This window comes from Saccopteryx leptura, chromosome 4 (genome assembly GCF_036850995.1).
Source record: "Saccopteryx leptura isolate mSacLep1 chromosome 4, mSacLep1_pri_phased_curated, whole genome shotgun sequence".
Classification (NCBI taxonomy): domain Eukaryota; kingdom Metazoa; phylum Chordata; class Mammalia; order Chiroptera; family Emballonuridae; genus Saccopteryx; species Saccopteryx leptura.
Window position 1 is genome coordinate 135,891,081 of NC_089506.1, and position 23,154 is coordinate 135,914,234.

A 23,154-nucleotide genomic window follows, 5' to 3' on the forward strand; every position below is an offset into this window, starting at 1 on the left:
GCTGTAGTTTGTACTGTTTCTGTTTATGCAATAACCTCACTCCTCACACAGTGACCATCATGGAAGATACCTGTGGTGTAGATTATAAAGTGAGCAAAAGGGGTGGAATATTGGTCAAATAAGCTTGTAAATATGATATATATCATATATGTTTGCTTGCCTGTGGTTTGCATTGGGGCTGGGCAGCCAGATATAGTGGTCCATGAGGTTGCAGGTTGCCTTCCTGCTTGGGAAGGGCCATTGTCTTGCCAATGTTTACTGGAAGGGAGATTGTGTCCCACCACCAAGAGGTGAGGGAGGATTTCTTTCTTTCTTCTCCCTGATCCCTTGCCCTTGGTGGGAAGAGCAGGTTTTCTGCTTTTCCCTTGTCTTCACTGTGGCTTGCCTGTCTAGGTGAGACACCAATAAACAGAATGGCCCACCATCCTCCGACTCCACTGTTTTTTTACTGTCTGCTTGAATTCAATGAGAACCTGCATGTGAATGGCCATGATGGCGTAGGCAGCCCCTGGCCTTACAGGTGTTTAGATTATTTCTTTTTTTATTTACTCCTCCCCATCACCGCCCTTATCCTTATCTCTATCTCCAACTGACTGCAACAGAGTCTATCCTGTAGTTTCCCAAATCTCTCAGGAAGAACAAATTTATCTGTAATCTGTACTACCAGCGAAATTTGCATTTACCCCTTGTTAGTGGCTTGAAGTCTGCATGTCTCACCCTCTCAGGCTGCTGGCTGCTTAAAGGGAAGGCCTCTGTCATTTTTATATTTCTAGCACTTAACAAGGTACTAGCAAACAGTAGATACCAGAAACATTTTTTCCTTACTTACCCCATTTTAAAGAATTTTATTTGGTAACTACAGAGTTCTCATTACTCCTCTGAAGGAACAGTCTAAGGCCCATGTCAGGTAGCATTTCTTCAAACATAGGAGGAGAGGAGGAAGTACTTCTTTCAGAAATTAGAGTTTGAAATCTTACAACTTACATGTAATTTAGGTTTAAGTATTCATTTGAAGCACTTGATACTCTCACCACTAAAAAGCGTGATTAGAAACTTGAACTTGAGACAAACCAGAAGAGAGTAAGAAGGTGTAAAGCCAGTAATCAAAGCCACCATCACAGCCTCCTGGCCCATGCAGGTTCGCATTAAATTCGGAGAGACGGTAATGAAACAACAGAGCCATGAACTGGTGGGCCATCATCTTTAATTCTAGCTTGCACCCGGCGGGCAAGTAAAAATACACACTGAGCTCCAAAACCCATTCATTCAGCGCTCACAAAGCTACTGACTTATCTGAGTTTCCTAGAATCAAATGTTTCTAGCTCACTAGCCTCATTCTCCTTTGTTCCTGTAAAGCCAGTGGCCAGGGCCACCATCACAGCAGCCTGGCCCATGCAGGTTCGCATTGGATTCAGACAGTCGGTAAAGAAACAACGAGCCAAAAACTGATGGGTCATTATCTTTAATCCTAGCTTGCACCCAGCGGGCAAGTAAAAACACACACTGGGCTCCAAAACCCACTCACATTCAGTGCTCACAAAGCTACTGACTTATCCGAGTTTCCTAGAATCAAAGGTTTCTAGCTCACCAGACTTATTCACTTCTGTTCCCCATCTCCTTCCTTCTCCCTGCACAAACTCTGCACAAACTGGCTTCTCACTCAACACTCCGCCATCTTGGCTGCTTCTCCTGGCCTCCTCCACATGGCCTCTTTCTGCTCTCTGCTCTGCTCCCTCTGCTCTCTCCTCTAATATTAATCTCAGGAACCAAGAGAGCAAGCTCCAGTTCTGCCCCCATTTTATAGTGTAGAAATCCAAACCTATAATCCAATATACAAAATAGGGAAGTCTCTAAATCACTTTCTGAGGCATGATTGGATTGTACCATCCCACATCAAAAAGGGTGGGAAAGGCTTAATCCCAAAACCAAGCCCCAGGCTACAAGGATCCTGCCTGCCCACAGCCCGCCCCCAACACACATTAATATCACCTGGGTGACGGCCTCCACGTGGGCAGCGCCATCCTTAACAAAGTGAGCATAAGATATTTTATCTGTCCAACAGTTCTCCATCTCCTTTCCTCTCTCTGCACAAACTCTGTACAAACTGGCTTCTCTTTCAGCACTCCGCCATCTTGGCTGCTTCTCCTCTCCTCCATGTGGCCTTACTCTGTCTCTGCTCTAATGATAATCTCAGGAACGGAAAGAGCAAGCTCCCAGTCTGCCCCACTTTATAGTGCATAAATCAAAACCTTTAATCCAATACACAAACAAGGAAGTCTCTGATACAAAGTCACTTATCTGAGGCATGATGGGATTGCACCACCCCACATCAAAAAGGGTGGGAAAGGCTTAGTCCTAAAACCAAGCCCCAGGCTACAAGGATCCTGCCTGCCCACAGCCCGCCCCCAACACACATTAATACAATCACACCCATCCCAAGCAATCACTTGGGCAACGGGCTTCCACGTGGCCAGCGCCATCTTTAACAAAGTGAGCATAATATATTTTATGTGCCCAACAGAAGGTGACATCATTTTTGTAATTAATTTTTCCAATGCTGTTGTTCCCCATGTTTAAAAAAAGAATATGAAAATAAAATGCAAGCTTCTTCAGGAGAGCAATTTCCGCTAATGGGCTTCTCCTGTTAGATGCTTCAGGAACCGTTTTCTTTCACTTCTGAAATAAAGTGGCACGTGCAAACCTCAGAGGCATTGTCGGTCAGTTACAGACCACCATAACAAAGCAAGTATAGTAGGAAAATGAGTTGTAATATTTTTGTTGGTGGAGGGTCTACGTCCAGTTTGTAAAAAATGCAACACCTGTGAAGCGCAAGAAAGTGCAATAAAACCAGCTACTGCTTGTAACTTCCTTATTGAGAAAACCAACGATACAAAAGAAAAAAGAACATAAAGTCACCTTTATGTGCATGTCAGGTAATAAAACTATCACTAGAGTAAGCCCTATGGGAATCACTTAACTTCTCTGAAACTTTGTTTATTGACCTGTAACAAAACAAGTTTCTTTTGAACAATAAAAAGATTTTTAAAGGTATGTATTTCTGACCTATGGTGGTGCAGTGGGATAAAGCGTCAACTTGGAATGCTGATGTTGCTGGTTCAAAACCCTGGGCTTGCCTAGTTAAGGCACATATGGGAGTTGATGCTTCCTGTTCCTCCCCTCCCCCTTCTTCTTTCTCTCTCTTCTCTCTAAAATAAATAAATATAAATAAATAAAGTATGTATTTCTATGAATCTATATGTAACTGGAAATTCTCATGTGCTATCTCAAAACTCCCATAGATTAAAAAACTCTTTAATAATTATTCTAACTTTAATGAACACTTATTAAAGAACATTTATAAAATGAAAAAGAAAAGGAACTTATAATTCAATTTCCCATGAGACTTGCTGTAAGGGTTCATAAACAGGTAAGAAAACCACTGACAGAATTTTTTTTTAAGAAAGAAGCTATTAGAATGTCACCAGTCTGGATCTCATTTTTGTTTTCAATAGCGGGGTCATAAATTCCTTTCCTCTCTCTCCTGCTTTATTTTTCTGTATATTTAAATGAAGTTCAGTAAATATCTAGACAGTTCATTGGTTAAAAAAAAAACTAATTTGGCAAAATTTGGTCCTAGTCTTTCTTTCTAGATTCACTATCCTCCCTCCTAAATTACTCGACAGTTAAAGAGGTTTTCTTGAAGCAGCTCATGCCAGTGTGTGACTCAGCTAGAGAGCTGGCTCCCTTAGGCAGGGCCTTGGACATCTCTAGTCCTGCAGCACCTGCTGGTCACTTTAGCAAGGCTGGCTGTGCACCTCTCACTCTGAGACTCTAGGCAAGAATGAGGGTTTAAATTCTAATGGTAGTAGTTCCAATGACAGGTCCGGTGGACTGAGCACACTCCCCCTCTGTGCCCTACTGAATTTAGCTGTAAAACATAATGCATACATCAGTTATGTAAGGACTCTGGGAAATAAACAGCAGCAGGCAAGTTAAAGAAGAATAATTCTTGAAGACTAGAATTCAAAGTACCACTGAACCAGTTCTAAGTTTATATCCTGGACATTGTGGACATCATTTTGTATATATATACTTTGAGTTTTATTCTTCATGAAAAAAATTTAAGCAGGCAATTAACTTGTTGAGAATTGTGTTATAGGCTTTGTCTTTTGGCAGATGGCAATTAAAAACCTCTGAGTTTGTGTTGTGCATGTGGGTTCAGAGACCAACTTGAGACTTGTGAGGAATTTATATACAGAAGTACAGGAATTATCTGTCACTCCCTTTCTTCCAGGATTCTCCCTCTCTATATAGGTATGGCTGTTGCATGTTTTTTTCTCTGGTTCCTTCAGCCAAAAAGATAATAGTTGGCTTTCTATTACAGTTCTAGCTGCTCATATACTTTGTGACTGTGGCCCACCCTCAGGGTAAAGACACACACACATACATACACACAGAGGGACACTCACCCATGTGTTAATTACTTCTTCAGATCCTGACTCCCCTCTACAAGAGTCTGCTTTTATTTACTTTTCAGAATCCCCAGGTAGTTGTTTTTTATATTTTGTCCAGAATTTATAGTTATCATTAGATATTTTGTAGAAATCTTGTATCATCATAATAAAGTCCTTTGATTTAAAACATAACATTTATTGCTTGTGTAAAAAATTACTTTGATAATTTAAAAAAGTATCTGGCAATGGTCAGCTCTCACACTATGTAGTGTTTATATGAACATGTGTTTTATAATTACTTCATGTTTCACATCCTTTTCTGTATACATAACACACAATTTTCTAAAAATGAGGTACTTCAGATCTTCATAACCAAAACTATCCTCACATAATTTACCCTGTGGGTAATACTATTATGGAGATACACATTTATAATATATATTTCAATAATATGAGAATGAAAAATTTTAATACAAGGATGATCTTTGAGTTGTAAAAGTGCATACATTAAAAAAACAAAGTCTCACATGAGCAAAGATAACTTAGTAAAGTCTGTTATAAAGGGGGTTCAAGCAAGCAAACACTCCTCTGCAGTACTTCAAAGTAGCAGAGCCCACATTTTGGGATGGAGATCTTGGTTCAAATCCTAACTCTTCCTCTCACTAGATGTGTAACTGTAAAGCCAGGAGTCAAGGCCAGGGCCACTATCACAGCAGCCCGGCCCATGCAGGTTCGCATTGGATTCAGACAGTCGGTAAAGAAACCATGGAGCCAAAAACTGGTAGGCCATAGTCTTTAATCTAGCTTGCACCCGGCGGGCAAGTAAAAATACACACTGGGCTCCAAAACCCAGTCACACTCAGTGCTCACAAAGCCACTGACTTATCCGAGTTTCCTAGAATCAAAGGTTTCTAGCTCACCAACCTTATTCTCCTCAGTTCCCCATCTCCTTCCTTATCCCAGATACAAACTCTACACAGACTGGCATCTCAGTACTCCGCCATCTTGGCTGCTTCTCCTGGCCTACTCCACGTGGCCTCCTTCTGCTCTCTGCTCTGCTCTCTCATGCTGAAAATCTCAGGAACCAAAAGCGCAAACTCTCGTTCCGTCCCCATTTTATAGTGTAGAAATCCAAACCCTTAATCCAATATACATAACAGGGAAGTCTCTAATACAAAGTCACTTCTCTGAGGCATGATAGGATTGTACCACCTCACACCAAAAAGGGTAGGAAAGGCTTAATCCCAAAACCAAGCCCCAGGCTACAAGGATTCTGCCTGCCTTTAGCCCACCCCAACACACATTAATATCACCTGGGCAACGGCCTCTTTAACAAAGTGAGCATAATACATTTTATCTGCCCAACAGTAACCTTGGATAAGTTACTTAAACTCTCTAAGCTTTTCTTCTCATTGTAAAATGGAGAAAACAATAGTACTTACTCTCAGGATATTGGGTGGGTTAATGAGGGGAAAGCATTATGCACAGTGTTAGGTACCCATAAAATGTTCAAAGTGAGCTGTTACTAGTGGTTATAGTATATTTTCTCCAGAATTCCAAAGATTTGTACAACCTATTTACTCAGTTTATTAATCTTTATTTAATGTACTTTCACAAAAACAAATTGAGATCATGTTCCTTCACTTCCAGGAACGAACCGCCCTCTACAGTTTAAAATTCAGCACACTACTAAAAGGACACATTTTAGCTGAATGCACCCTCTAGTGGTATATAATATGTGCAAGTACCTGGCTTCTGTGAAGAAAATTCCTTTATGAAATAGCACTAAGTTAATGCTAGGAAACGGAAGCCAGCTGATTAAAAACGTTATGGTACGAACAGCATTACCCTACATCTTTTAAAAAGGTCCCACTCTTCAAGAGTTGGATTTGACTTTCAAAAATTTCCCCACCTAGGATATTTGTGATATTTACGATTCCAAATTCCACCACTTCCACAGTATTCTTTCCTCTTAAAGAAAATCTGGTTACTTTCTAGTTGGCTTTATCATTACAAAGTACCTATTCTTCATTCAGTTATCAAAAATGACTTGAGCACCAACTACATACTGGGCAATGGGGCTACAACAAACAACTTTTTACATAACTACATATTTGAAAGTGCCATAGGGAAGTATAAACACGAGCATACAATAGGGAACTAGCCTAGTTTGGGAAAGAGGGAAATTGGAAGGATTACTTTAGACTAATAATGTTAAAAAGCCTTGAAGTGAGTAGAAATTAATTGAAAGAAAACGAGTGCCCTACAAAGAGAACAGAGTAAATAAAGGCCTGGAGATAGCAAGGTACATGGGGCATTTGCTAAAACGAGGAAAGGTGCCGATCACGGAACTCAGAGAAGAGGGGGAAGATTGTGCAAAGCGAGGCTAGTGAAGCCAGCAGAGACTTAATACCAGGTTCAAGAGTTTGAACTTCATCCTAAGAACAATGGGAAACTCTAGAAGGGATTAAAGCTGCAGAGCAACAGCTGAGTCACATTTTCACATGTTTGCCTGGCATGGAAAACAAATTTGAGGGAGTGCAAGTACGAATGCCTAGACCAGCTGTCAAGAAAGCGAGACATGTTGACACCTGTGACGAGAGAAGTAGCAGTAGAGACAAAGTGGACAGATACTGAAGTGATAAAATGGATCGAGCATAATGGGGATGGGAGCAGCGGCCCCAATGCCATGTTTCTCACGAGGTACAGCTGGAGGCGGCAGCCGTTTGGGAAGGGTTGCTGAGTTGTTAGGGAAGCCAGGGCTTTCCTTTTAAACAACTCGGGCTACAGTGTAGTATTTCAGGGAATGCCTGCCTAGGACCGGGCAGGGCCGTGGAGCTCCGCCCCCTACTCCACAGGGCCCGGGAACTCCTCTGCAGCGTGCCGTTGCTGCGATCCACGCACTGCGCTAACACTGCTACCTCTGACTGGAGAGCCCTTCATTCCCTGCCGCGCTGGCTCCCCCAGGTTTCTGCTTCTCGAAGTTCAAAGTCACCTTCACAAGGAAGCCTTCCCCCACGTCCCACCCCAACGACCCTCCCATCCCTGCGCCACTACACGGTGAGTTCCAGACAGCACGGAGGGAGCACCCTTCAGCTTTGTGTCCCAGGCGTCCAGCCGAGGGCCCTTCCAATCCGAGCGCTTCGCACACTTTCACTTAGCCACATTCACCCGCCCAGGAAGAGCCCCTCGAGCCAGTCGGGGTACAGCGAACTAGTCCTAGTGTAGCCTCCCAGGAAGTGACCTGCTCTCCGAGAGGAAGTGCTTCCGGTTTCGGGAGCCGCCGCCGCCGCCGCGAGGGGTTGGGCTTCTCTGGCATGCTAACTCCGCTGCTCTGGAGGACTCACGGACGGTGAGATGCGCGCGGGCGGACTGGAGGGGCCCCAGGGACGCCCCCTCCCCCTGAGGGTGGTAGAGTGCGCTCCGAGGTTCCCTGGGACCTGGCGGGAGAACGGAGGGACTGACCACTAGGTACCCAAGGGCCCCGGCCAGGAGCGGCTGGGAGCGGGCCCGCGCGGCCTGCCCGGGACGCCGGCGCGGGCGAGCCCGAGGCTGCGCGCTGGCTGCTCGGCCGGCGGTGCGAGTGGAGCGGGTCTCCGGGCCTGACGTCAGAGCTTTCCCTTCCGACTGGCTGAGGGCAGGGCCGTCCGCCTTCCTGGCCGGTCGCAGGGTCTCAGTGACGAGTGCGCGCGCTGAAGGGGCGCAGGTCGTGTCCACAGCCGTTTACTGGTTCCGCTCAAGTTGTGTTGAAGGAATGTGTGTTCTCGACCACAGTAGCAGAGGGTTTTAACATTAGTTGTTGCACGTGACGTTGCCTTTAGACGGGTGCAGCGTAATAACTGAGAATGATTTGGTAGACCCGATGTCATCACGTGACTGAACTTGTCTTTATTTCACTTGTCAGTCGGCTGGAAAGAGTTGTAATGACAAACCACAGCAAAACACAGGATTTCTGTATACAGTGTGCCAATGCACAGTGTTGGCGATGAAGTGGCATGTTGAGAAGATGGGAAGAAGTAGCCCTGGGACTTAGAGACAGGAAATTAAACGTAGGAAAACTGCAAAGTTTGGGAAGAGTCATTTCATTCACTGTATTACTTTGTCATTCAATTTTGTGAAATCATTTGGTTTCTTAATATTTTCCAATTTTAAGCAAATATTTATATTAGGCATGTTTTTGTTGTTGTTTTTTTACTGTCGTGGTCGCTTCTCTGGTAAGGGCTAGATTTACATTACAGGCATATCTATGTAGTACATTATAGAATTATATATATATAAGTTAAAAAATCTTAATAATTAAAACTTGAACATACGAGTATGTGTGATATTATTATATAGCATGTATCTTTAGTTTAGTATTTTTCTTATAAATGATGACTAACTGCCATGCTTGTGTTAAAGATTGATACGATTCCTCTGGTGAAACCATGACCAGGTGGGCACGAGTTACCACCACATCTAACAAAAGACCCTTGCCTGCAACATCATGGGAGGATATGAAGAAGGGGTCCTTTGAAGAAAAAAGCCAAAACCGATCAAAGACTAAACAACTTGAAGCCACTAGACTGTCCTTTAAAAATGCACCCAAAGCAAAACACAAAAAAAACAAAAAGAAAAAGGAGTACTTAAATGAAGATGTGAATGGATTCATGGAATACCTAAGACAGAACTCACAGATGGTTCACAATGGGGAGATAATAGCAACAGACAATCAGAAAATAAGGGAAGAAATTGCAGTTGCTTTAAAGAAAGATAGTCGCAGGGAAGGAAGACGAGTAAAAAGACAAGCAGCAAAGAAAAATGCAATGGTAAGATTATCATTAATCTACGAAAATATTAACTTTGTATAGCTAGAAGCTAGTAATCATATACTCATATTTTAGTAGTCTGATTACTATTCTGTACTAAATTTATAAAGCATCTTTTTGAGGGCTAGTAATAACTTAATATACTGATTAATTATCACACCAACACTTACAAACATGGTCACATTCCTATATTATGGGTAGAAAACACTAACATGTAGACAGGTTAAATATCTTGCTGAAAGCCATTTAGCTAGTAATAGTGCATGTGAAATTCAAACCCAGTGTTAATATGTGATTACTTAAGAATACTGGCTGGCACTATATGAGAATATGTGTTGTTAATAAATATCAACCTAAATGGGTTGCTAACTATGCAATCCAGTCAAAATAATTTTTTCAAACCCAGAGTCTGACTTCAAAACCTATGCTCTCACGGCTGCCTTCAAATAGCCTTTTTGCAAACAGCCATTTTTTAAAAAGACAAAAATAAGTAGGAGGATTAAGTAAAACAGGTTAATGTGTAGTTCCTGTTACATGGAAAGGATGTACTTTTTTTTTTTTTTTTTTTTTTTTAAATTCAGTGTGAGGAGGGGAGGCAGAGACAGACATGCCCCCTGACCAGGTTCCACCTGGCAAGCCAACTAAGGGACAATGCTCTGCCCATCTGAGTGTTGCTCTGTTGCTCAGCAACTGAACTCTTCTTAGTGACTGAGGTAGAGGCCATGGAGCCATCCTCAGCACCTGGGGCCAACTCACTCCAATTGAGCCATGGCTGCAGGCGGGGAAGAGAGAGACAGAAGTGAGAGGGCGAGGGGTGGAGAAGCAGATGGGTGCTTCTCCTGAGTTTCCTGACAAGGAATTGAACCTGGGACTTCCACGTGCCAGCTGATGCTCTACCACTGAGCCAACCAGCCAGGGTGAAAGGATGTATTTTTGTCTTTCTTTATCCATGAGAAACAGACACAAGAAAGATCTAATAAGAATCACAGTAGTAAGTAATAGAGCAGCAGAATTAAAACTCCCTATGATTCTTCCTAGCCATTGCTCCCTCTCCCCATTTTACACTCAGAATGCTGGGGGCTGCAGGATTATTTCTGTGGTGTCCAGCCCTAGATTTTAAATTATGTCAGCCACAGGAGATGAAATAATAGTATAAATCTTACCTTCTGTAAATGAATTTACCTACTTCTTCTAGCAGGATAAAAAGTAGAATCAGGATTTGTTATCATTTTATGTTTTCATTTTTTTTTGCTAGAATTACTAAATGTAAGAGCACAGTTTATACCAGTGCAGGTTTGAAATGTTATAGCCACCATTAATGTAGCTTCTGACATTTGCAGGATGAGTTCTGTACAATGTCATATTTAAAGATAATACTGATGAGACATTCCTATGGATAAATTGGGATAGTTTTGTTTAGATTGTACAATTATTTTTAAATATTTTAAAGTCAAGTTAACTTGAAGATAATTTAACTGAAAGATAATTTCATTGACATAAACAGTATGGTGAATTGCATACTGTTTAAAAATGTTTACTATTGTGATTTTTTAAGAAAAGTTTTATGTTTGTAATTAAAGGGGAAAGACTTATTTAAAAGGAAAGCTTTATATTAAAGCATATACTTTATTTTTATTGCTTTTTTAGAGAGAGAGAAGCATCGATTTTGTTGTTAAACTTATTTATGAATTTATTGGTTTATTCTTGTATGTGCCCTGACCAGGGATTGAATCCACAACCTTTGTACATGGGGATGATACTCCAATCAATTGAGCTACCTGGTCAGGGCAAAGCATATATTTTAAATAGTATGCAGTGGTCCCTCATCTATCGCGGGGGGTTGGGTTCCAGAACCCCCCACAATAGGCGAAAATCTGCAACTTAGTGACCATATATTTATTTTGTTATTTATATATATTTTAAGGCTTTATTTCAATTTAATATTCTTTTAATGTTTTAATTAATATTTTATATTGTTTTCAATTTTTTAGACTAGAAAATGATTTTACTGCAAAAATAATTACAATAATAAATATATAAAAATACCTATACATCATAAAATCCTGTGATATAGCAAAAAATCCGCAATACAGAATTAGATATACACAATTTAAAAATCTACAACACAATGAGACCACAAAAAGTTACATGCGTAATGGCAAGGGACGACTGTAATTGCTAATAAATTAAGATAGGAATTTACAAGTCTACTCTCTACAATCCCATCTACATTAAATTTAAGGATTATTAAAGAAACTTGTATTTGAAGTTTACATAAAAAATAATCAATGAGTTGTCAGGTTATTAGAGACCACCTTAACTTCACCAAAAATCTAAGGCTTATGTTGGTGATCCAAAATTCAGCATTAGCTTTTCCTGCAATTGTAGAATAAAATTTTTTTTGTTTGTACCAGCTCATTTAAAGGTAGAAGGTACTGAAGAATAAAGGGATTCATTCTTTTCCATTGTTATTAAACAGGAAAAAAAGAAAGTAAGGACATAGGGTAAAATGCTATGTTTTATTTTGCCTGTTGAATTTGTTTTAAAACCCATGCTTATTTTGGAAGAAAAAAAACAATTCATAGATGAACTATTTGTTATCCAAGAACTGTATATATCTTTCTTTTTTTGTTGTTTAAATGAAATAGTTTATATATCTACCATCTTTGATTATGACTGTTCTCATTTATTGCAACAAAAAATATCCTCCAAATTGCTAGATAGTATGTAAAACAAGCAAACCATTGTTCACTGTTATGCTGGAGCCACATAATTCATCTTAGAATTATTCCTTTAAAATGAATTGTGTATGCATTCTAAAAATGAAACATCTATTTTTTAATATAAAGAACATATATTATAAAGATATAAAAACTGTAAAGGTATACTTTTTGGTAGGAAATGATATTTTATGATTTGAATCATAATTTAAGTACAGCTAGTGCTTGACTTACGACCTAGATTGGTTCCGATAGACCGTTCATAACACGATGTGGTCGTAAGTTGAGTAGGCTATATGTACAGTACTGTGAAATATGTTATAAAAATCTTTAAGTCATATTTTATCATAATTTTCTTTCATTATTATATATCATAATTTTCTTTGTTCATTTTATGCCATTTGTATCATCTCTACACCATTTTGTTTCTTATTTTTACATTCGTCAGGTTTAAGTAAAACACTGCATTACCAGTACAACTGGTTTAATATTTGCAAAGACAATTTCCTCTTGGTAGACATCTTGGGAGGGGTTTGATGAAAAAATATCCAAGACACAAAACACAAATTGCTGTACCGAGTCTGGGATAACAGTTGAAATGGTGCACGCAGAGATGGTAGTGCTTCCGGAAGCTGGTCAGCACTGTCCTACACCCAGCTGGGCAACGCTTGCGCTGCCAGACACGGAGCAGTTGTGGCTAGCGATTGTGGTCGTAAGGGCGAATGGTCGTAAGTTGATCAATATTTGTAGAATCATTTAACCCATATTCATTCAGTTATATAAATTTTAAAAGTTCAAGTATTTTTGATTGATAATTTTTATGGTAATTGTCTACTCCAGAAAACTTAGATATTTTAGTCAGACATCTTCATTAATGAAATATATAGTCCGTAGTTGCTTAGTTCATTATCTCCTATAAAACCACTTATAATTTTGTGTCTGAGATTGATGGACTGAGGGATTTCAAAAACACTGAGACCTTGATGGAAATGACATTTCTTGGCCCTGGCCAGTTGGCTCAGCGGTAGAGTATTGGCCTGGCATGTGGAAGTCCTGGGTTTGCTTCTCGGTCAGGGCACACAGGAGAAGCGCCCATCTACTTCTCCACCCTTCCCCCTCTCCTTCCTCTCTGTCTCTCTCTTCCCTTCCCGCAGCCAAGGCTCCATTGGAGCAAAGTTGGCCCGGGCACTGAGGATGGCTCTGTGGCCTCTGCCTCAGGCACTAGAATAGCTTTGGTTGCAACAGAGCAACGCCCCAGATGGGCAGAGCATCGCCCCCAGGTGGGCATGCCGGGTGGATCCCGGTTGGGTGCATGCGGGAATCTGTCTGACTGCCTCCCCACTTCTAACTTTGGAAAAATACAAAAAAAAAAAAACTCCATGGAAATGACATTTCTTATTCTTTAGGATTGTGTGAAACACTTTTCTACAGATAAAATTTGAGATTTGAGACAAAGTGCTAGATAACCTTAAAGTGGGAAATGTTCTAAAGATGTTTTTGATAATAAGAATTGATAAAAGACGATGCAATTTTGCAGTGTTGAAACTCACGTTGTGTTTTCCCAGGTATGTTTTCACTGTAGAAAACCTGGTCATGGGATTGCAGATTGCCCCGCTGCCCTTGAGAATCAAGATATGTGCACTGGAATATGTTACCGGTGTGGATCTACAGAGCACGAAATAACCAAGTGCAAGGCCAAAGTAGACCCAGCTCTTGGTATGGTTTTTTTTCCTCTTCAGTTTTTGATTTACTTAATCAGAAGTGGGAAGGTGGCCAATAAGTAGCCAACTGTGTTTTTTCTGTTGACAGAGTTATGAGTGTGCCACTCTTTTGAAATCATGAGATTAAATTTCAAATTCTGTAAAGACATGTTTTCTTCTCAGAGTATTTTAAAATATAATTATATTACTTGTAATGTATATAACCAACTTAACAGGAACAGTTTGATTCTTACAGGTGAATTTCCTTTTGCAAAATGTTTTGTTTGTGGGGAAATGGGACACCTGTCCAGATCTTGCCCTGATAATCCCAAAGGAGTGTATGCTGATGGTGAGTACTGTTACCCTTGTATGTCAAAAATGGCGAGTCATAGAGAATTATATTTAATTTATACTGTTAATCAGTTCTTGAATAAATTTTTGAATAAGTAGCAAAACCTTGAGAATGTCATTTTTATCAAGTGCTATTCTATGTAGTGGACTTGTTGGGAAATATAACTTGATAAATTAGTAAATCAGAAAAAACTCAGGTGACTTTCAAACTCTGCTTGCTTTAGCATCGTTATGAGAATATATTTTAAATTTATATTTTTAAACACAAGCAAAGGGATTATATCTCAAACTAATATAAGATTTTAATAAGATTTATAACATAGTGTTATGAATTAATCTCAGCCTAGCATATCATTTTGTGTAGAAGGGTGCTATATACACTTCATATTTGTAGTAATTTTTGTTTCTGAATGTTTTCCTTAGTTAATTGTCTAGAATGGGGTCATGTAACTTTCTTTTTTATTTTCATTTTTTATTTATTTTTATTTTTTATTTATTTTTTTGTATTTTTCTGAAGTTGGAAACGGGGAGGCAGTCAGACAGACTCCCGCATGCGCCCGACCGGGACCCACCCGGCACGCCCACTAGGGGGCAATGCTCTGCCCATCTGGGGCATCACTCTGTTGCATCCAGAGCCATTCTAGTGGGCGTAAGGGCGAATGGTCGAGGCAGAGGCCATGGAGCCATCCTCAGCGCCTGGGCCAACTTTGCTCCAATGGAGCCTTGGCTGTGGGAGGGGAAGAGAGAGACAGAGAGGAAGGAGAGGGGGAGGGGTGGAGAAGCAGATGGGCGCTTCTCCTGTGTGCCCTGACCGGGAATCGAACCCGGGACTCCTGCACGTTAGGCCGGCGCTCTTCCGCTGAGCCAACCGGCCAAGGCCTAACTTTCTTTTTTTTAAATGGCAATTCTGTTTTTAATATTTGAATATGTGTCATATCTTTTTCTGTAGCAACTGTACAAATTTATCTTCTCATCAACAGTGTAAAGAGTTCCAATTTTTAAAAATTTTATTTATTTGATTTACCTTACCATTAGTAGTTCCCACATAATTGGCATGTTGTCTTTTTTTTTGAGAAGTATGTAAAAAAAAGATACATCTTAAAATTAATAGTATCTTAGATTTAATGAATTATAGTATCTACTTTGAAGAGTTGTGAGGATTAAAATATATTATTTCACTGTGGCTCTACAAAGAGCATAGAGACCCAAGCCTAGAAAAATGCTCAAAAATGTCTTTCAGTTTTGAATTTATGAAACTGATACTATATCATGAGTAATAAAGATAGTTTTGGATGGTCAACCAGAATGACTGGATATAAGAAAAAGTACAGCAAGAAGAGTAGATCATGCTTGACTGGGCGGTGGCGCAGGGGATAGAGCATCAGACTGGGATGCAGAGGACCCAGGTTTGAGACCCCGAGGTCGCCAGCTTGAGCGCGGACTCATCTGGTTTGAGCAAAAGCTCACCAGCTTGAGCCCAAGGTCGCTGACTTGAGCAAGGGGTTACTCGGTCTGCTGAAGGCCCGCGGTCAAGGCACATATGAGAAAGCAATCAATGAACAACTAAGGTGTTACAACGCGCAATGAAAAACTAATGATTGATGCTTCTCATCTCTCCGTTTCTGTCTGTCCCTCTGTCCCTGTCTATCCCTCTCTCTGACTCTCTCTCTGTCTCTGTAAAAAAAAAAAAGAAGAGTAGATCACATAGAAGTGAGAGTTCAGCTAGGTTTTTTTTTTGTAGGAAATTTTTCTGAGTCAGTCACTTAACATTATGAGCATGATCATGATAATACTTGATAATTATGCAAAAGACTCATTTTAGAAACCACAGGTGTTGTAATTCACAGTCCTGTAATGTTGCCGAAAGTAGTCAGAATGGGTATTTTAATTAGGGCTGGGGTGCCTGGCAAATAGAAGGCCTGAGAAACAAAAGTTGATTTTCATTCTTTTTGTAACTGCTCATCCCCATCTGACCTGTACAGCAGAGCAGTGGGTTCTAACCTTATAGTATCTACTTTAGGCGAGGTGTGGTGTCATTGATCATTAGAATAAAAACTGTGAACATCCTCAATGAATGCATCAGCACACAAATATTGCTCACAGGCTTAAGAGTTTATGAACCCTTGCCTATTAACCACAGTCCAGGCTTCTGTGCAGTGGCTCTTGGGACACTCCAGAGGACAAGTGCCTCGCATTTTATCTCCCTTCTCCTCCTCACTTCTCCCCTGAAGGCCAGGTGCAACAAACAGAAAAGTGCAGTTCAGTGCTCTGTAAGGTCAAGAATGAAGAATGAACTTATTAATAGGAATGGTGGCACCCGCTTATGTTCCTGGCTGCGAGGTTGTGAGCACCAAAGAAGATATGAAAGCGCTTTGAGACATGTAAGTGTGAGAGGTTTTTAATGACTTTTTTTCTTTTACTAGGTGGTGGTTGTAGACTTTGTGGCTCTGCAGAACATTTTAAGAAAGATTGCCCTCAAAGTCAGAATTCAGGTAAGATCTCAGGGCTTCTATTTAGAAGGGGTAAGATGAGAAATCCTCTATGTTTTTGTTGCATTTTGTTACTAATATTCATTGAGGTACTACTGATTTTTTTTTTAATTGAGTGAGAAGTGGGGAGGTGGAGAGACTCCCACATGTGCCCAACCGGGATCTACCCAGCAATCTCCCTATGGGGTGATGCTCTGCCCATCTGAGGCAAGAGGCCACTGAGCCATCCTCAGCCCCCAGGCCAGGGGCCAACTTACTGGTATCAATCTCAATTGAGTCATGACTATGGAGGGGGGCATGGGGGAGAGAGAGAGGGCTGGAGGAGGGGTGGAGAAGCAGATGGTCGCTTCTCCTGTGTGCCCTGGCCAGGGATTGGCCCTGGGACAATCACATGCCAGGCAATGCTCTACCACTAAGCCAAATGGCCAGGGCTGAGATACTACTGATTTTAAGGCAATCTGGTTTTCTGCTGCAGTGATGACTTAACCGTTTCTTTGTCAGCAGTAGACATAGTACTAATTAAGAATTAGCTGCTATTGCCAGGTGGGTAAAAAAAGTGACCAGTAAGCCCTAGAGGACCCTGATCTTATAAAGTATCTTATTCATAAACATTTGTATTTGCTTCCTAATTTAATAATAGAGCCAATTCTGTTACTTTAGAAAAAGTATGGATTCACTAGGAAAATAAGAAATATTTAAACTTTCAATATTCTTATAATTGAGTATCCTTATATATGCTTTCCTTGGTGTGTACCTGAAGGATTCAGAATTGGTCACAAAAAATGCTAAAACTATTAAAATTGTATTATCCACTTAGTATCTGCCCAGTTATATTTTCTTCTAATGAAATATACTTCCCACTAAAATTAGGGAGTCTTTCAAAATGAATATGAAGTGATTAAAAAAGAGAAGCATTTGGTTTTTTTTTTATTAAATATCAGAAAAGCAAGCAACAAGTCAAAGAAAGTTGTTTGATTATGCAAATGAGATGCAAAACCGACTTTCTTTCTTTGGTGAAAATGCACTCACTATACAAAAAGCTGAAAGTACTGGAGTATCTGCATGTTCCCTGATCCCCTCATTTTTGTGAGCAGTGTACTACCCTTGGACATCAAAAACTTCATAAATTTTTACTATACCCATGGCATATTTGGGAGGAAGTGGAGACCATTATTATATTAGTTTGCCTTGACTAGAATGATGATAATCCTGTGGGAAAGAACACAAGACAATAAGATAGCTCAGTAATGCTTCACAGGGGAAAAATATTTATTTCAGATAGTAGTACACAACTCTGCCCATTTTTACTTGTTCCCTGTCATTTGAAAACCAAGAGTTCTTGTTTATAATCTTGTCCAGAAGATAGTCTTTACTACATTTTAGGCCAGTGGTTCTCAAACTTTTTGAAGTTGGGGCGCATTTAAAATCCTATAAATAATTGTAGGTGCACATATTTCTGAGAAATATGTTATAATAATTAAGTCAAATATTAAAGAAAAAAATATAAAGTCCAAGTGTGCTTTTATGCTAATTAAACAAATAAATGACAAAATTAAATTTATTCTGACATTAAAAATATTTTTATGTTATATTTCTTTGTTATGCTTTTTAGAATTTGTAAAGGGGTTAAAAAATAAAAAAATGACAAAAAGTTATCTTTTTATATATGTAGATACATTTTTTTTTATAAATTCTTTTTTTTTTTTTTTTTTAGATTTTATTTATTCATTATAGAGAGGAGAGAGAGAGAGAGAATGGGGGAAGAGCAGGAAGCATCAACTCCCATATGCGCCTTGACCAGGCAAGCCCAGGGTTTCGAACCGGCAACCTCAGTGTTTCCAGGTTGACGCTTTATCCACTGCGCCACCACAGGTCAGGCTATAGATACATTCTTAATAAGATTTAGTAAATTTAGCAGGTCCCACCACGAATGTGTTTTTTCATTTTTGTGTTTATGAGAAACATGAGCCTGATGTGTCCTAATGATTTCTTCAATGTTTGGGCATATATTTGAAAGGCAAGCTCTCATTTCCTTGTCAATACATTGAAGAATTCCTCTCTTTTTACTCTTAATTGTGTTGAGGGTAGAAAATCCTAATTCACATAAATAGGATGTTGAAAATTGTAGCAAAATGTTCAAAGCTTTTTTAGATATTGCCACATATTCTTCTTTTATAGAAATCCAAAAGGCTTCAAGAGACAATTCCTTATGTTTAATCATCAATCCAAAACCCCCACCATACATATCATCTTAACTTTACACCAAACAAAGGATAGAAGAAACTTGCCTCCAGTCTTTCCGGGGAACATGGGGGGCAGTGTAAACAATCCAGCACCACAGCTTAACAGCCTTTTGCAACCTAATCAGGCAAGTGAGTGGGGGGTTGGGCAGGCTGTCAGCTTACAGCCAATTCCCCACACCTCTGTCCCCCGCAAAAATCTAAACTCCAAAAACCCTGTTCGTTTTTTGGTCCTCAACAGGCACATATTTCTCTGGAATCCCATGGGGTGCACCCGGAAACCTTCTAGGGCGCACCACTGTGCTCTGGTGCACACTTTGAGAACCACTGTTGTAGGCAGTGAGATTGAAATGATGAAGTGGAATTTGAATTCTCCTTCCTGGGAGGACTGCCACTTCACAAATGACAAGACTAACAAGCAGATGTTGTAGAATTTCACAGGTGGAAGCTTGAGCATTTAAAAGAGACCTTTCATAATAAGTCTTGCTGTTTACAGACTCTTGGAATTCATTGACTCTATAATGATGAACTCTGGATAAGAATGAAAGCACTGTCTCATCAATTTTTGCCGTGCAAAGCAGTTGCTGCATTTCCCTAATTGGGATGAGAAATTGCCTTAGGTACTCAGAAATCAAACGTTATAATCGCTCACTTTCCTTTATTGATGGAGTATTCCCTCCTTGTAATTATTCATGTTAAAACTAGTTCCTTTGCAAAACCAAAACCAATCTAGGTGGGTGTATTTGATTACTGATTTTTGTACATTCTGACTTTTCTGTCCCTTTACAGATCGAATGATTACAGTTGGTCGCTGGGCAAAAGGAATGAGTGCAGACCATGAAGAAGGTTTGGATGTGCCTGAACCACAGAAACCCAAAACAAAGATAGCTAAAGTTGTTCATTTTTAATAATGATTAGAACTACTGTAAGTTACCATGTCATCGGTCCATTCTGAACAGGGTCTTCTTCACAAGTCGGAGCTGGGCTCCCTTGGAGAGGCCTATATTGTAGAACCGGTGTGATCTTGGTGTGCTCAAATAGTTTCTGAGTTCTGTCGATCAAGGGGTACTTCTGCTTGGAGAAATCACTGAAGAAAAGTATAAGATGTTTAAATTGGATTCTTTAAAAGACCTTTTCTAACAGATAGAACCTAAATATAACTAAATGGTTATATATCTAATTGTAACAATCATTTTTCTTAAAATTATGCCTTCATCTGAACCACCTCTAAACTAAGGGGGAAGTGCTTTGCATTTGGAAATGAATTTTTGGTTATAGTTTTCTAGGTTCAGAGTATCAGATTATAAATTGTCACAAAATCTGTATTTTTAAAACTACTTAATAAAAACTTACTATTTTTCTGAATACCTAATTCAGGATTTAACTAGCCATTGTACATTAATAGTCTCCTTGGGATCATGACCCTTTATGAATCCTAAATGAGATTAATTTAGGTTAATTTTTGTTTCAGTTTTCACATAAAGAAGAACATATTTTTGAGGTTAAAGTTGACGAGTACCTCACCTTAGCAGCTCTTTCTTTGCCCTTGGTTGTCAAGAAAGAAATTTGAGCCAAAATTCAGTTTGGAGTATTTAACCAGAATGATGGCATATAACAGATTGTATATCATACTTAATAGCATTTTGTTCTCATGTTTTAGATGAGTCAGGGTGAGATGCAAGTATTATCATAATGTAGTTAGAATACTAATCAGAGACCATTAGCTTTTTTGTTTGATTTGATGAATACATGCATACTTAATACATGTATTTCACAAGGCTTAGGCTCCCATTTTACAGTATAACAGAATGACTGATGGATTGTGAGGCTCATTTGGAATTTTACCTGATTGGGTACATTTGTAAGTAAAGAAAACATCTGTGATTAGTTATTGATGCTTCAAAAGCAAAATATTTACCAAATAAGAAACACTTTTCTCTGTTTTAATATCTGCATAACGCAACAGTTCTACTCTTAATAGGAGCTGTTCTTTTATTTTCAGTGAGAGGAAAACATTGCAGGATGTGGCTCAGCATCCCAGGCTTAAGGAAATGGGTGTCATTTAACAGGAAATGCACAAGTCATACAGCTGGAAAGGACAGCATTGCTGCCTTAGTCATTTAGTCCAAACACACCCAAATTTACTCACTTCTCCTATTAGGAGCAAAAGGTTCTGGAGAGTCAAAAACCTGTCAGCTGCAAGTTAAGTCTAATGTATTTCATATAGTCTTTAATGCAGACATGTTAGTGTCCATTTTGTTTCCTTGGGTTACTTTGTTTACATTTTAATGATCTATAAATTAGTGAAACCATTAGAAAATAATTGCAGGTACCAAATGTAACATTAAAAAAGTATATGGACACTTTGTCAAATTCACCAGACAAATTCTGACATCCTGAGATATTGTGTATTTCTTGAAAGGAATTGTAGATGTTTATTTTCTTTGTTAACAAATAATTAAAGAAGGAAAGGTTTTAATTTATTCATTATTATTTCCTAAGAAACTACTATGTTCCTGGTACTCTCTTAGGCACATGGAATTGTGCCAGTGAATAGGACAGACAAGGCCACGTGCATTCTAGTGGAGCTTGTAAGGCCAGCAGCCGCTGTCATCACAGCCACCAGGCAGGTGCACGTTCACATTAGATTCGGTCAGACGGTAATGGAACTGCGGAACCAAAACCTGGTGGGCCATTCCTTTATTCTAGCCTCGCTCCCAACAGGCAAGGAAAAACACACAGGGCACCAAAACCCACTTTGGTTCCACAACCAGGAGAACCTTCTCTGGATTTTCCTAGAATCAAAGGCCCCACCAGTCTCAGCAGAGCTCGCAAGAGCCCGCACCTCTGTTCCCATCTGCACACCTCCCTTCTCCTCTCTGCACAAACTGGCTTCCCCTTCAGCATCCTGCCATTTTGACTGCTTCCTCTTCTTCTTTCTTCTTAAAGCTTTTTGGTGGGGCCTGACCAGGCGGTGGTGCAGTGGATAGAGCATTGGACTGGGATGCGGAGGACCCAGGTTCGAGACCCCAAGGTCACCAGCTTGAGCGCGGGCTCATCTGGTTTGAGCAAAAGCTCACCAGCTTGGACCCAAGGTCGCTGGCTCGAGCAAGGGGTCACTTAGTCTGCTTAAGGCCCGCGGTCAAGGCACATATGAGAAAGCAATCAATGAACAACTAAAGTGTCACAAGGAAAACATTTTGGTGGGAAAACACCTCCTCCAACAACATTAGCACAACAATGGCCCTTCCCAAACAGGAAGGTAATTAACAGTTTTACAGATCACATACCTGGGCAGCGGCCATTTTTAACAATAAAAGTGAGCAAATGCAAAAATCACATGTTACAAACTTATTTGCCCAACAGGGCTGAAGAATGAAAAGGAGACTTCAGGAAAAAATACCTATCAAATATCAGAATAGGCCCTGGCCGGTTGGCTCAGCGGTAGAGCGTCGGCCTAGCGTGCGGAGGACCCGGGTTCGATTCCCGGCCAGGGCACACAGGAGAAGCGCCCATTTGCTTCTCCACCCCTCCGCCGCGCTTTCCTCTCTGTCTCTCTCGTCCCCTCCCGCAGCCAAGGCTCCATTGGAGCAAAAGATGGCCCGGGCGCTGGGCATGGCTCTGTGGCCTCTGCCTCAGGCGCTACAGTGGCTCTGGTCACAACATGGCGACGCCCAGGATGGGCAGAGCATCGCCCCCCTGGTGGGCAGAGCGTCGCCCCGGGTGGGCGTGCCGGGTGGATCCCGGTCGGGCGCATGCGGGAGTCTGTCTGACTGTCTCTCCCCGTTTCCAGCTTCAGAAAAATGAAAAAATAAAAAAAAATTAAAAAAAATATCAGAATATATAGTATGTCAGAAAAATAATATCAGAAAGGGACACTTTAAAAATATCTTGTTGAATCCCCTAAGACTTGGTGGTTAGCACTCTTCTTCCTTCAGTCCTTTGAAAATGTCATCATGTGTCTGTCACTTCTCTATGCTCGACTCCTTAGTCTACATCGAGCCCTGCTATCCTGGGTTCAGTCCTGTATTCTCACCTGCCTGCTGGTCATTCCTGCTTGGACATTACACTTACACCTGAAACTCGATGTGGCTTTAAACAATCTCCCTTCCCCCTGGAAACCACCCCAACCCCCCAAAATAATTTCCCTTCTTGTCTTTTTTTTTGGCTACAATTATATTCCAGGCCACTAGGCTGGAATCTCAACTTGTTCATTTCTTGATGTTCCCAGTTCCCACCCCATGGTCAACCCTCCTTTATCTGCTTCAGGCCTCTGCTCTGTAGTCAGCTTAGGAGTCTATGGCCAGACTTACAGGAAACAGCTCCTTCCACATCCCAGTAACTTTCATTCTCTTACTCTAATTTTCTCCATAATTTATATTCTGACCTGAC

At 40.4% G+C, this 23,154-nt stretch overlaps 1 protein-coding gene and 1 non-coding gene across 4 annotated transcripts; one reads left to right on the plus strand and one right to left on the minus strand.

Annotated features, from left to right (window-relative positions):
• Nucleotides 1-7,343: 7,343 nt before the first annotated feature.
• Nucleotides 7,344-20,935, plus strand: ZCCHC9 (zinc finger CCHC-type containing 9). Of its 3 annotated transcripts, none has more exons than XM_066381769.1 (6): nt 7,344-7,514; nt 8,856-9,262; nt 13,548-13,698; nt 13,939-14,031; nt 16,457-16,525; nt 19,552-20,935. In XM_066381769.1, the coding sequence occupies exons 2-6, from the start codon at nt 8,882-8,884 to the stop codon at nt 19,668-19,670; spliced, it is 813 nt and encodes a 270-aa protein (XP_066237866.1). In that variant the 5' UTR covers nt 7,344-7,514; nt 8,856-8,881; the 3' UTR covers nt 19,671-20,935. The 3 variants fall into 3 exon arrangements, with proteins under 3 accessions (XP_066237866.1, XP_066237864.1, XP_066237865.1); XM_066381767.1 differs by lacking the exon at nt 7,344-7,514 and adding an exon at nt 7,594-7,806; XM_066381768.1 differs by lacking the exon at nt 7,344-7,514 and adding an exon at nt 7,801-7,925.
• TRNAV-AAC (transfer RNA valine (anticodon AAC)) lies at nt 14,837-14,912 on the minus strand. Its single transcript has one exon. It is a non-coding gene; the product is annotated as a tRNA-Val (tRNA).
• Nucleotides 20,936-23,154: the final 2,219 nt, after the last annotated feature.